The 14,194-nt window shown below is 37.8% G+C and overlaps 1 protein-coding gene and 1 long non-coding RNA gene across 7 annotated transcripts in view; one reads left to right on the plus strand and one right to left on the minus strand.

The window, feature by feature from the left end:
* Positions 1-14,194, plus strand: part of LOC102151217 — a 461,443-nt gene that overhangs the window by 259,901 nt on the left and 187,348 nt on the right. The window lies entirely within an intron of this gene.
* The window catches only part of CYYR1 (cysteine and tyrosine rich 1), a 104,738-nt gene continuing 99,427 nt past the window's right edge, over positions 8,884-14,194 (minus strand). Inside the window, exon 4 of the mRNA XM_038581283.1 lies at positions 8,884-13,531. Within this exon, the coding sequence (XP_038437211.1) occupies positions 13,347-13,531 (185 nt within the window). The 3' untranslated portion in view covers positions 8,884-13,346. The remainder of the gene's footprint in view (positions 13,532-14,194) is intronic.

Consider the following 14,194-nt stretch of genomic DNA (forward strand, 5'->3'; position numbering starts at 1 on the left):
TAAAATATCCCAGGTTTCAGAGAAGAGTGGATTTTAAAAAATAATAATAGCACAATATCTAACACTAGAATTTGTCCTAAAGTTCTTTCCTTATAGATCTATGTCTACGCTTAAGGTAGAAGAGAGGATGTTAGGTCAAAAATGAAAGAAATATTTTCACAAGGTAGGTCCTGAGATCTTGAGAACATGCAGTATTGCTGCTTTGAGCTTAGCATCTTCTGAGAAAGAGCTACTTTCCCATTGAGCTCAAAGTGCAGCATTTTCTTCATTTGTTAAGGGAGAGAACATAGGAAACTCTGGTATATTGGAGAGTCCACCCCTTCAGTGACCCAGGCCTCAAGATGTATGTGTCCTAGCTCTGTTGGCATATGTGGCCAATAGGTTTCAACAACAGCCAGAGGCAGACACCGCACCCCAGTCATTCTCCTGGATAGCTCTGCTACTGCAACAGTGGGCAGTGACATTGCAATACAGAATTTCCTGCAGTAACAACAGTATTGGTGGCTGGGCCACCAAACCATCTTAACGGTGCTCTTTAGCAGCATGGCAGTACCACATGACCTACATGCAATCTGATTGCCAATCTGATTGGCATCTGTCTCTTCAATAGCATCAGTAAAGGGGAGCTAGAGAGAAAGATATGGAAGGTACAACCTGATAAATGGGAAGCCCCAGATATACTTTCTGGGGTCTCCCAAATATAATTATAGGCTCTATGTTGCAGGAATCTGGAAGTCTTACAATAGCAAATGAGGCCCCCGATATGGAAGTATCGTTACTAGATAGCTATGACCTGGAGAAATACAGATCTCATAAATATTTTAATTTTTGACATTCATTCATATATAGCTTTATGATGGGAAAAACTACTTTATTCCTGGATTACTGTAGGACTCTGCTGTTTATGCAGAATTATCTAGAAGACTAAGAAAGACTGCCTTTTTCTTTTTTAAACATTTCCCCTAACTATCCTAAGATATTGCTATTGACTAATTTAATATTTTATTGTTTCTATGTATTTTTTCTTTTAAAATTCTGCCAACATCTTGAGATTTTTTTTTTAAATGTATAACAGAAAGCCAACAACCAGTTCCATAGGAATATGGAGATATGAAGAAAGTAGATGCTGTTTTTACAGTTTTCATTCGTGCTACCAACAGTCGTGACTGTCCCTTCAAATTAGTTAAAAGTTCACATCATTTTGCAGATGTCCCCTTCCTTTATCTCTCTCTCTCTCTCTCTTTTTTTTTTTTTTTTATAAGTATTGACTCATCCTTTTGTCCTGGTCAAAAGGAAATACAGAGCATCCACAGAAAATTCAGAGTGGTTTCTGTATTGGCAAAAGTCATGCCCTGGGAGATAATTGGGTGAGGTGTCTGCTGGGAACAGGTGCTGTATCAGATATAAAAGGGTCCTTTACTCTCCATCTCATCCACAATGTACATAAAAACTGGGACTGAAGAAGACCAAGTGATGAATTGCAACAGAAGGCCAAAGGAAAGGATATGAGTCATTAAGATTGTTCAAACACGTATAATCATCCACTTTGAACTTAAACCATGGAAAGACAGCTTCTGTAATCAGCCAGAGAATCACCATGGGTAGCTTTTACAGAGAGTAAATATGGAGATATTTCTTTGCATCATTAGAAATGTATTCTCACTGAAAGACTTTTTTTAAGGACTATAAAGTGCTACATTTACAGTTTCTAGATCTGCAAAATGGGAAGAATAACACGTATACCCTGGGATTGGAAGATTCTGTATACTCTGGGATACTTAAAAGTAAAGTGCTTATAACAGTGCCTGGCACCAGAAAAAATTACGATGATGTAAAGTAATACATTCCTAAGAACCATTGAGAATCTTTTTTACAGTGGTAAAGCAGTACTGCTTTTCAGAATTTAGATTAATCACTATTGCTAAAAAAAAAAAAAAATCACTATGGCTTTCTCTACATATCAAATAATAATAGCACAAAAGTTGGTAGCCATTTTAAATCCTATTTCCAGCAGTTTTGTTTTCTTTTTTACTTCATTTCTGAATATTATTGTTGTTGTTGTTGTTTTAACATACACCAAGGAAATGGCAATGTGAAAACTATGATATCTTATTTTGGTAAAAATGCCTTTAGTTAATCCCTTTGGACATTGCTTCTAAAGTTTAAATTACATTGTATTCTGTTCTATGGGAAATGTGATTTATGAGGCAATTCTTTTCTGATATTTGGTTGGTATTTTTTTTTATGTAAAAAATGAGCTCAATTTTAATCTGAAGAGAGCCACTCCCAAACTGACATGTTGTCTTGTTCTCACTGAATCAGTCAAGACGAGCCTGTTCATTTACTTGAATGGACATGTGTTAATACTGTGCTTAATGACAGTATATCTGGATTGACATGTATCATCAATTAAAAACTATGAAACTATAAGCTTTTATCCAGTTCTTTGACCTCTATCTTGGATAACGGACCCCATGGAGGATATGCTGCTCACTATAAAATCTCTTCCTCGAATTCTTAAAAACAGTTAAGAAATCTGGGCAAGGTATATAAGAAGGGTACAGAATAGGTACCCTAAAGACCAGAGGTGAGAATCCATGAATTCTGACACAGAAACCATCACACCTCTCAGAGTATAAGCCATCTAGCTACATCTGGAAAGATGAGCAGGGATTCCACAGAAGAAGTCAGAGACTTTTTGAAGAAGGAAGTTTGTCTCATGTGTTCAGGTGGTGGCAAGAGACCCAGGGAGTGGGTCTCTTTGTCTGTAAAATGCATTTTTATAGACAGAGCAGAAAGAACTGGTCTTTTAACTACTATAATTCTTCTGAACTGCTTTCAAGCTCTTCCAGTCAACAGAGAAAATAATACACAAGATGTGTGATAATGAAGACTCTAACTTACAATAAGATCCCGAATAGTAAAGCTGAATCACTTGGCTCTATCCATCCCGTCAGGTCATGGAAACAATATGAGATCTCTTATTTACTTACTGCCTATAATCAAATGTGATTCAGAAAGCGATTCCCCTGCCTCTTCTTCACACTATGATGTGTCAGGCAACGCACACTCAAAAGCTGCCCAAAGTTGGGTCAGAAGAGGGGAAGCAGAGCTGAAATGGGAATAAAAGAAACTCACTGAATTTTTTAAAATCATACATTCCTTAAGGCATCCGGAGAAGGCAAAATTCCCAGCACATGTTTCTGCAGTTCCAGACATTTCCTTAGATTTGTTTTCCACTTTTTAGTGAAGGTATTCAAGAATAGGTTAGGTGGCAACTTGATCCACTGAACACTCATCTGGAAACTTGTCTTGGAATTCTTTTCTTGATGGAGATTAAATATCTTGGAACAAAGTTGAAACAAAGGTTAGAACTGGGGCCACGTTAAGACTTGTCCATAAGTATGCGGTATGTGGTTTACTCCATTCCGTGCCAAAATGTGATGTGCTTTAGTGAAGCTCATAAATGAAGCTCATGAGAAACACAAATGTGCATCTCTGTTTAGTATTTCTGAGCAGCACTCCCCCAATTAGCACGGCCCCGGGACTGTCGCTGGCTCTCTTCTACCCTCATCAATTCACTGAAAGCAATTTGATCACAGCCAAGCTTGGCCCTGAGATTCTTTGAGCTGTTGAGCTGGTATATTCCCATTAGAGGGAAGATCGCCTAAACTCCAAATAATGGACTTAACAGAGAATGAGATGAAATATCCCTGCTCTGGTTGGCTGACTACTAAGATAGCTAATGCTCTCACCTCCTGGTATTTGTGGTCTCATGTAATCTCCTCCTCTTTTGTGCAGACTTGACCTAGTGACCTGATTCTAAGGAACTGAACATGGCAAAAGTGATGGCATGTCACTTCCAAGATTGGGTTTTAAGTCTGTGACTCCCCTCTTGCTGGCAGTATATTTTGCTAGCATGCGCTCTCACTTTATGGCTCTTGTTGCTTGCTTGCACTGGGGGAGCGAGCTGACATATTTCAAGATGCGAGTGGTCTCTGGCCAATAGTCAGTGGGTAAAGGAGGCCCTCAGTCCATAAGCCTATAAGGAATAGAATCCTGTCAACAGAATCCTCTATGCATGTGAATGAGCTTGGAGGCACACTGAGATGACCGTGGCCCTGTGGGAATCCCTGAGCCAGGTAACCCAGCTAAGCCACACCCAGGTTCCAGGCCTATAGAAACCGACATCATTAATGTTTTAAGCATCTAAGTTCTAAGCTCGTTCATTCCACAGCAGTGGTGTCTATCTGCTTACAGAAGTGGTAAGGCTCAGAAGTGGGAGTACAAAAGTTGGAAAGAGGATAGGTATGTATATTTGTGTCTGCCTGAGTCACCAACCCAGATAGAATCTTTGTGACAGATGTTTTCAGTATACTGTTTATAATCATTGCAACAACCTGGCAAGGGTGGTGTTATTCACATATTTTGGATAAGACTTAAGTAATGGTAACTAAGTTACTTGGCACAGAACAACATAGCTAGGAGGTGACTGAGATAAGAGAGAAACAAAGTCTAACTCTGAGGCCCTGGATCTTTCCTCTGCCTTTACCATCATAGGTGGAAAGGTTTGGGTGGGGTTTAGGGTACAAATAAGAATCACCTGTAGATCTTTCTAAAGCTTGTGATGGTGCTTTCCTTTCTGGAGGTCCTGACACGGTTTGAAATGAAGCATATCACCCAGTGGGGCTGCAGCAGAAAAGCATTGGACTTCTAAATTCAGCTATCACCCTTGCAGCTTGGGCCTATAATTAGAAAATATAAATTGGACATTTAAGCCACATTCTGACTGGGGATCTGGAAGTCCTTAGCAGCTTGCGTGGTGATTAGGAAGATGATCATGTGACTGGGGCACTCTTGCTGTTAGGTTGTTTTAATTAAGTTACAAATAAAACAATAGCATCCAGAGTTCTGCTATTTGACCGGCTTCACATAGTCTGATGCATCCAGAACTCTACCTCACTTAGAGCCAAAAGTTGGCAAAATGGGTTTGGCTAAACAAGGATCGGTTGAGAGTAGAATGGATGAATGGTAAGCGCTGTTTTCATTTGGTGACAGGAACCAGATAATAAAATAATGGAAGAGCACACCTCAGTGCTGTACCTTAGGAAGATATGTTTGGCCTTGGATGCTCCTATAGTGACTTCTATTGCTGAGCAGGGCAGCTCAGCAGAACAGAGTAGACTCTGAGCTGTCTCACCAGCTCCTTGGCCAGGTCCAGGTTCCCTCTTCTACATTCAGCCCTACAGCTCTTGCAATAGCCTCCCTGCTTCTGGCCCTGAGAAGGGACTGAGTGGGCTTCTTCTTGCAGATCACAGCCTTACTTCCACAATGGCCTCATCACACCTGTTTGTGGAAGACACTGCAATTAATGACAAAGTGCACAGTCTGTCTAGACAAGATGACTGTAATGCTACTTCTTTACCTCTCTGGTACCTCATTACATTTTGCATAGATTTTTTTCTAGAGCAGCACTGCCCAGGAAGCCAGCTGCTAGTTACATGAGGCTATCTATGCAGCTTTGAAATGTGATTAGTGAGACTGAAGAGGCGGATTTTTCATGTAATTTAATTTCAATTTATTTGAATTCAAATAACCATATGTAGCTGGTGGCTAATGTGTTGGATAGCACCATTCCAGAGGCTGGCCTCCTTATGTTACTCTTTTGTTAATTTAGTTTGGGCTAATATTTATAGAACATCTTTTATGTGCCTAGCACTATACTTAGAATTTTGCATGTATTCATCCAATTTTCACAAAACCTAATGAACCTCATTATATTATTTACGTTTTCCAGAGCAGAAAGTTAAATTTTATAGAGACGAAGAAGCCTGTTTCAAATCATACAGGCAGGAGACAGGATTCAAAATAAAGTCTATCTGGCTTCAGTCCCTTGTTTCTGTACAAAAGAATGAGACTAAATCAGCGGAAATGAAGGGTGAAACAAAATGGACACAAGACGATTAAAATACAACCTTTACTATAATGAGTTATTTCATTTTATTGCTTATTGTAAACACTCTGGCCATAGCACACACATTAGTTTTTAAATAACTGTAATTCAAAGCTGTCACATTATATACTATTTTCCTTCAAGATGTATCATCTATGAAAATACCAGTAACTCCAAAAGTCTATATGGATAATGTGCACATTTATCCTATTGTGACACTAAAAACAAACAGTAAAAATAGTCATCAGTGTAGGTCTTTGGGTCTGTGCTGTGCCGTAAGGGTAGCCATAAAACAACCCAAAGGGGGGATGAGGTGGATTCGTGGATTCAGATGGCTCCTATGCGGGTAGTGTTTGCAGAACATAGGAGGTACACAATAAATGTTTATTGATGACAAAGATGATGAGAATTCAATTTGCAATCTGGTCTTTTCCTTCCATTTTTCTTAAGGAATTTATGGCTCATTTGCAACCAACATTGTAAATGTCACAGAGACCCCCACACTTTGAGTTGCAGAGCTGCTGTGTAATTGGATCTGGTCACACTTGCAGAAGAGAGAGAAAGCATATGTACTGTTAAAACTGTGCTAAAATTCCAGTCCTTAGAATAGGCTGGAACTCTTGAGTGCTTTGTGTCCTTTTAAGTCAGAAAATCATCAGTGCCTACAAATCAAGTAAGTCATTCAAAACAAATCTAGCTTTTAGATCTGATCAGCTAGACTTCATTTCAGTCAGATCAATGTATCTGAAAGAAAATATGATACTTCTATGAAGTACTAAGTTTCCTAACTACAAGGACAGGAACTATAATTTTATACCTTAAGATACTTCTTTTGATTATTTTATTCAGCAAAATTCTTAGAATCATTTTGGGACTTCACTGAATTATGATGATGATGTTAGATTAAACATTTTAGATTTAACTACAAAGTGACATAAAAATTTGAACATCTTTTCCCAGTATTCTTTTATGCATGCAGTGCAGTGTATTTAAGCAGACTTGTAAGAAAGATCTTTCTAACCAGCTACTAGCAAGTTGTGTTCATCATGGTGTACTTCTGGTGAATAAAAGTGATACAGTTTTGTTGTTGTTCAGATTTATTTATTTATTTATTTATTTATTTATTTATTGTTGTTCAGTTTTATTGAGAAATAGCTGACATGCATCACTGTATAAGTTTAAGGCATACAGCATGATGGTTTGCTTTACATATGTTGTAAAATGATTATCATTGTAAGTTAGATAACATCCACCTTCTCATATAGATACAATAAAATGAAAGTAAAGAAGATATAACAAAAAAATGTTCTTATGATGAGAACTCTTAGGATTTACTCTCTTAACACCTTTCTTATATATCATACAGCAATGTTAGCTCTAGTCATTATGTTGTATGTTACCTCCCTAATGCATATTTATCTTACAACTGGAAGTTTATAACTTTTGATCACCTTCTTCTAATTCACCATTCCTCCCACCCACCATCTCTGGTAACCACAAGTTTGATCTCTTTATCTATGAGTTGTTGTTTCCTTTTAAGATAACACACATGCAAGTGAGATCATAGAGGATATGGTCTTTTTTTTTTGTCTGATTTATTTTGCTTAGCATATCACTTTTAAGGTCCATCCTTGGTGTTCCAAGGTGTTCCTCATTTTTAATAGTTGAATTACATTTCATTGTGTAAACACACACACACACATACACACACACACACACACACATCTTCCTTATCCATTCATCCATTGATGGACACTTGGTTTGTTTCCATGTCTTGTCTAATGCTGCTATGAATATGGGGGTACGAGATATCTTTTTGAGGTAGTATTTCCATGTTCTTTGGACATATTCTCAGAAGTGGAATTGCTAGATCATTTGATAGTTCTATTTTTAATTTTTTAAAGATTTCCTCCATACTATTTTCCATAGTAGCTGCACCAATTTACATACTCACCAGCAGAATCTCTTATGATCCTTTGAATTTCTGAAGTATCATCTGTAATGTCTCCTTTTCTATTTGTAATTGTGTAGATTTGGGTCTTTTTTCCCTCGGTTGGTCTGGCTAGGATTTTGTCAATTTTATCTTTCCAACGATAACCAACTCTTAGTTTGGTTTATCTTTTCTATTATTTTTATGTTTTCTATTTCTGCTCTAATCTTCATTATTTTCTTTCTTTTGCTAACTTTGGGCTCAATTAGTTCTTCTTTTCCTAGTTCCTTAAGGCATTGAGTTAGGTAGCATATTTGGGATCTTTCTTGCTTCTTAATGTAGATATTTATTACTATGAGCTTCTCTCTTACAACTGCTTTTGCTACTTCCCATGAGTTCTGATGTGTTGTATTTCCATTTTTAATTTGTCTCAATAAACTTTTTAAATTTTAATTTCTTATTTGATCCACTGGTTGTTGAGGACAGTGTTAATTGTTATATATTTGTGAATTTTCCAGTTTTCCTCATTACTGATTTCTAGTGTCACACTATTGTGATCAGAGAAGATACTTGGTAGGAGTTCAGGCTTCCTAAATTTGCTAAGACTAATTTTGTGTCCCAACGTATGGTCTATCCTGGAAAATGTTTCATGTACCCTTGGGAAGAATATGTATTCTGCTGTTGTTGAGTAGAATGTTCTGTATACAACTGTTAGGTCCATTTGGTCTATAGTGTTGTTCAAATTCACTGTTTCCTTATTGATTCTCTGTCTGGATGATCTATTTTTGAAAGTGGGGTGTTAAAGTCCTCAACTATTATTATAATACTGTTTATTTTTTCTTTTAACTCTGTTAGTTTTTGCTTTATATATTTAAGTCCTCTCTTGGGCACTTAAATATTTATAATTGTTATATCTTATTGATGTATTCACACTTTTATCATCACATAATGACCTTTGACTCTTTTTTACTATTTTTAGTTTAAATTCTATTTTGTCTGATATAAGTATAGCTATCCTTGCCTTTTTTTTTTTTCCTGGTCACCATTTGCTTGAAATGTCTTTTTCCTGTCTGTTCATGTTCACTCTCAGTCTCTCAGTGTCTTTAGGGCTAAAGTGAACCTCTTTTAGGCTGATATTGTTGGATCTTGTTTTTTTAAATCCACTCAGCCATTCTATGTCTTTTGATTGAAGAATTTAGTGCATTTACATTTAACATAATTGTCTGTAGGTAAAGGCTTACTATTGCCATTTTGTTAATTTTTTTCTCATTCTTTTGTAGAGCCATCATTCCTTGATCATATCCTGCTGTCCTTTATTGTTTTGATCTTTTTGGTGTCAGTATACTTGGATTTATTTATTGTGTTCTTTTGTGTGATTACTAGATCTTCCCTTGTGGTTACCATGAGATGTGCACAACATATCTTAAACTTATAACACTCTATTTTAAACATATTAATAACTTAAATAGAATTTTTATACTTTACACTTTTACTTCTGCCCCTCTCATTTTAGATTATTGCTGTTACAACTTATATTTTTTATATGGTGTAACTAATAACAGATTATTGTATTTATGGTTTTTCTTGCTACATTCCTCTTAAGAGAATTTTAAACTAGAGTTGTAAGTGAGTGATATATCACTATTACCATATTGCAGAATCCCATTATGACTACATATATGCTATTGCCAGTGAGATTCATGTTACCTTTCTGTGTTTTTGTAATATTATTTATAAAGGTAGTTAAAGAACTCCCTTTGGAATTTCTTGTAAGGCAGGTCTGGTTGTAATTAACCCCCTTAGCTTTTGTTTGTTCAGGACAGTCTTTAGCCTTCCTTCATTTCCGATGGACAGCTTTGCCAGCTATAGAATTTTGGTTGACAGTTTTCTTTTAATATTTTGACTATGTCATCCCATTTTCTCCTGGCCTGAAGAGTTTCTGTGGAGAAATCCAATAGTCTTATAAGGGGTTCCTTGTATGTAAGTTCTCTCTTTTCTCTTGGTGCTATTAAAAATATTTTGTCTTTGAGTCTTGACAATATAATTATAATGTGTTTCAGTGTAGCCCTCTAAGGTTCAGCCTGTTTGGGATCCTTTGGGCCTCATGGATCTAGATATCCATCTTTCTCCCCAGGTTCAAGAAGTTTTCAGCCATTATTGTTTTAAATAGATTTTCTGTCCCTTTTCTCCTTCTGGAATTCCTATGATGCAAATGTTATTTCTTTTCATTGTCATATAATTTCCATAGGCTATCTTTGCTGTTTTTAATTTTTTTCTTTTTTGACTGGATAATTTCCAATGTCCTACCCTTTAGGCTGCTGATTTTTTTTCTGCATGTTTGAATCTACTTTTGAAACTCTCTACTGAATTTTTTAGTTCATTTATTGTATTTTTCAACTCTGGGATTTGTTTTTGTTTTTGTTTTTGTTTTTTTTTTTTTGATGGTTGCTATTTCCTAGTCAGATGTCTCTTTCTGTTCATGCATTGTTTTCCTAATTTTGTTTCATTGTTTGTCTCTGTTCTCTCAAAGTTCACTAAACCTCTTTAAGGGAATTATTCTGAATTCTTTGTCTGATAGTTTATAAATTTCCATTTCTTTAAGGTCAGTTGTTGGAGCCTTTTAGTTTCTTTTGGTGGTTCATTCATATTTCCTGATTTTCCATGATCCTTGATTTCTTGCATAGGTATCTGAGCATTTGAGTAATTAATCTTCACTTCCAGACTTTACAGTTTTGCTTTGGCAGAGGTAACTTCACTGGTCAGATCATTTTGTTTTCCTGGGTGTGTCTGTTGGTAATGTCTTTGGGCAGGTTGGGCCTGCTATTATGGACTGCTTTGGGCAAGGCAACTATTCAAGTCCTGAGGACAAGGATGGAGTGTTGTGCCACTGGCTGAAAATAATTGGATATGACTGCTGGCTTGGTTCCCAATCCAAATGAGGCTGTAGGACCGGGTCTTCAGTTGACTTATTCTCTTCTAAGACTTATTAGATGATTGGGATTGGGTCTATATTCAGTAGTAGATGGAGCTATGTTTCCTGCTTCTCTGCTCTGGCAGGACAGCAGCCAATGTTCAGAGCCCATTAAAGATCATTATTCGGGGATTCCAAATCAGGTCTGAGTGTCCAATGAATTCCCTGATCAGGTGATGCTCTACAGATGGAGGAAGCCATGGGCTGTGCTCTCTGTTCAAGTGTCACTGTATGTAGGGCTGTTAGAGGGACTATGCAGTTCCTGTGTGTTCTGGTTAAGTTCCCTGGTCAGATAGCTGAATGCTATATTCAGGAATGAGCAAGGCCATACATTAGTTTCCCTGCCTGTGTGCAACAGGAAAAGCAGCTCTAAAACTGGTAAAGCTCTTTGTTGTCTTAACTCAAGCAGACCCATGCCTTTTATGATCCCTGGCCAAATGAGGCCACTGACTTTGCAAACTACTGGCTCTCCCTTCTCTCAGCTCTAGGCCATGGAGCTTTCAGGAGTTGTCTCGAGCCCTTCTGCTCAGATGGGGCTGAAGGCACTCTCCATGGTAGATGGGGCTGTTACTCAGTGCCCTGCCTGGGTACGAGCAAGCTGGGCTGTGGGGCTGGCAAAATTTTTGTTTGAGAATCTGAATCAAGCAGATATGCACCTCTTCCAAGTTCACTCTTCCCAGTTTGGTTCAGCAGATGAGTAAGGCCACTGAGTAAATAGGTCTAATTACTATTTAGACACTGCCAATATGAACCTGGTCTGCCAACAAACATGTGCTAGTTGTTGCAAGCCCCTTCCTCATTCTCTGTCACAGTTATATTTCTGTTGGCTGAGCCCTACAATTCCAGCAGTATGTGATGAGGGTATGGATGCCCACAGAGTGACCCACAATGCTGGGGGGCCAGTGCCTGATTGCTCCCTCTTGGGTTCTCTTTTCCACTGGAAGAAGTGGAAGCTTAGGAGACACCTCTCCCTATGGTGCTATACTGTCCTGGGGGGAGGAGCAATACAGTCAACATGTAGACACTTCTTTTACCCCTCTAATGCAGTCTATCTTGGTCTCTGAAGTGCGGGAAGGGGGTGCTTCAGCCTCATTCCTGTGTTCTAGGATTCTCTCTGTGGTGTCTTGTTTTTGGATAATTGTTGGTTGTTCTTGTGAGGGGGAGCAAATTAAGGCATGATGTATGTCACCATCTTAGTAACATCACTTTCCCCCAATATTTTGTCAATGTAAATTTTAAATACACAAAAGGACCCACATAAAAATATAAATGTTAAGGTCACTTGCAGCAAAATACGGCACATTAGAATTATTTAGTAAAAAGTTTTATACTTGAAGGTAGGCACTTGGTAACATTTGGGTTTTGGCAAAAGGCAACAGTTTGATGTCAATATCTTAACCTTTCTATTAACTATATAACTTTTATAAGGGAATAGATTTCCAAAATATTACAGAAGAGAAACAAATTTGCCTAGACCATATATGAATGGAATTCCACAGACCAGAATCCAAATTTCATTTTTCCTTCTTCTTTGCATAAACTATTATATATCTTCATGGACAAGTTCTACAGTTTTACTCCCTGATGTAAAATCCCTTCGAACTATTTGGCTTCTAATCTTTTGATCTGAAAAGAAGTATTTGTTGCTTGTGGAATTTAATACAATTTTTTTTCCCCCGCAGTTGGAATAACCTTTGTTATAATAAAACACTAATTAAAGTCAGATGATTTTTAGGTAGCAGTAGCTAGCACTAAAGAGTTCTTGGCTTCAGGCAGCTGTTGAATCCCTCTGGTCCTGTTTTAACTGTCAAATTAAATAGAAAAGATTCAACTATTCCAGTTGTTTTCATTATTGGAGGCATAGAAATTTACTTCACACTTACCTAAACCATGAGTAGAATGTTTGGGACCTATCTACCATTTGATTTAGCTGTCCTTTCTAGAACATTTCTCTACCAGATAGATTCCGTTTGAAGTCTTAGTAATAGGGAACTTCACAAAACAATCTAATAAGGAAGCTCCAACTCCTCTTTCTTATCCTGAAACCAAAGCTCCTTGTTCTTAACCAGAAATCAAAGTTCCTGTAGCTTCCATCCAGTGCTTCAAACAGTGAAAGGCACAGAGTAGGCTCTCACATACTTGAACAGTATTTATTGATTAACAAAAGAATGGATGATTCTAGTTCTGACTTTTAAAGCTACACAGAATATAGTTGTTTCCTTATGCAGTCCAGGCTGTTCTCTTCTCTTACAACATTCTTCTCTTTTCCTGGATCAGTATTGCAATTGCAATTTCCTTAAGCGATATGAGTTTCAGATGTTTTGTCTATCTCGTTACTCTTTTCTGCATATTCTTGCATTGATCAGTACTCCAGATGGGGTCAGCTCAGAGAAGTGTCAGTATCTCAGCCTGGATATTTCATTTGACATATTGTTTGACCCCAAAAAAGTATTCCTTAGAGCAATTCTCTCTTGTTTCTGAGTAGAGGCTTTTTATTCCATGCAAGATCTCTGATTGGCACATATTCTGTTCTGGGAGAAGGACTGTTTCCTCGAATTTCCAGGGTAAGGAGGGGGTGGAGAACGCTGTGCTGAAGCCTGTGGGGTCGGGGAGTAGGGAGGTGGCAAGTCGGCACAGTATTCCATCTCATGGTCATAACTGTAGGGGGGTGGTGCCACTGAAAAACACAAGGTAAAAGGCATCAGGCATTTAGCAAATATTTGAGTGTCTACTATGTTTAAACCATTGGGCTGAGTACTTCAGGATGGGTCATGATTTTTGCCTATAGGTTGAAGGCACATATATATGAAAGGTCAAGTGCTACAAAACATGGTGCCATTGGCCAAAATGTTTAGAATTGGTTGCTTAGGGAAAGTTTCTTGGGCAGATAAAGGAAAGACTAGGGACTGATTCCAGATTGAGCAAAAGCATAGAAGCAAGAGAGCACTTTTGTTGAAAGCAAAAAGTACATGGCGGGGGTGGGGGGATGGGAAAAAGTGTTGAGGAATCTGATTGTATCATCATCCTGGTGGGCTTTGAATATCACATAAAGAGTGTGTGATGTGCAGTTACCAGAGATTTTTTGAATATGCAAACAAATATGCTTTGGGAAGGTGATTTTCTCATCAGTATGGATTGAAGTAGAATAAAAGGAGAGATGATGTAATAGTATATGTGAAGGATTATGCAGGACATATGGCATTGAGGGGAAAAATCATGACACCTTGGGCAGCTGAGTTCTTAGGTGATGACTAGGTAGGTACAGACAGGTGGAGAGTGAAAGAATGTGTCCAGGTATTGGGCACCCTTTATTGGGCTTCTGTAACCCAGAGGGCCATGG

This window comes from Canis lupus, chromosome 31, assembly GCF_011100685.1.
Source record: "Canis lupus familiaris isolate Mischka breed German Shepherd chromosome 31, alternate assembly UU_Cfam_GSD_1.0, whole genome shotgun sequence".
NCBI lineage: Eukaryota > Metazoa > Chordata > Mammalia > Carnivora > Canidae > Canis > Canis lupus.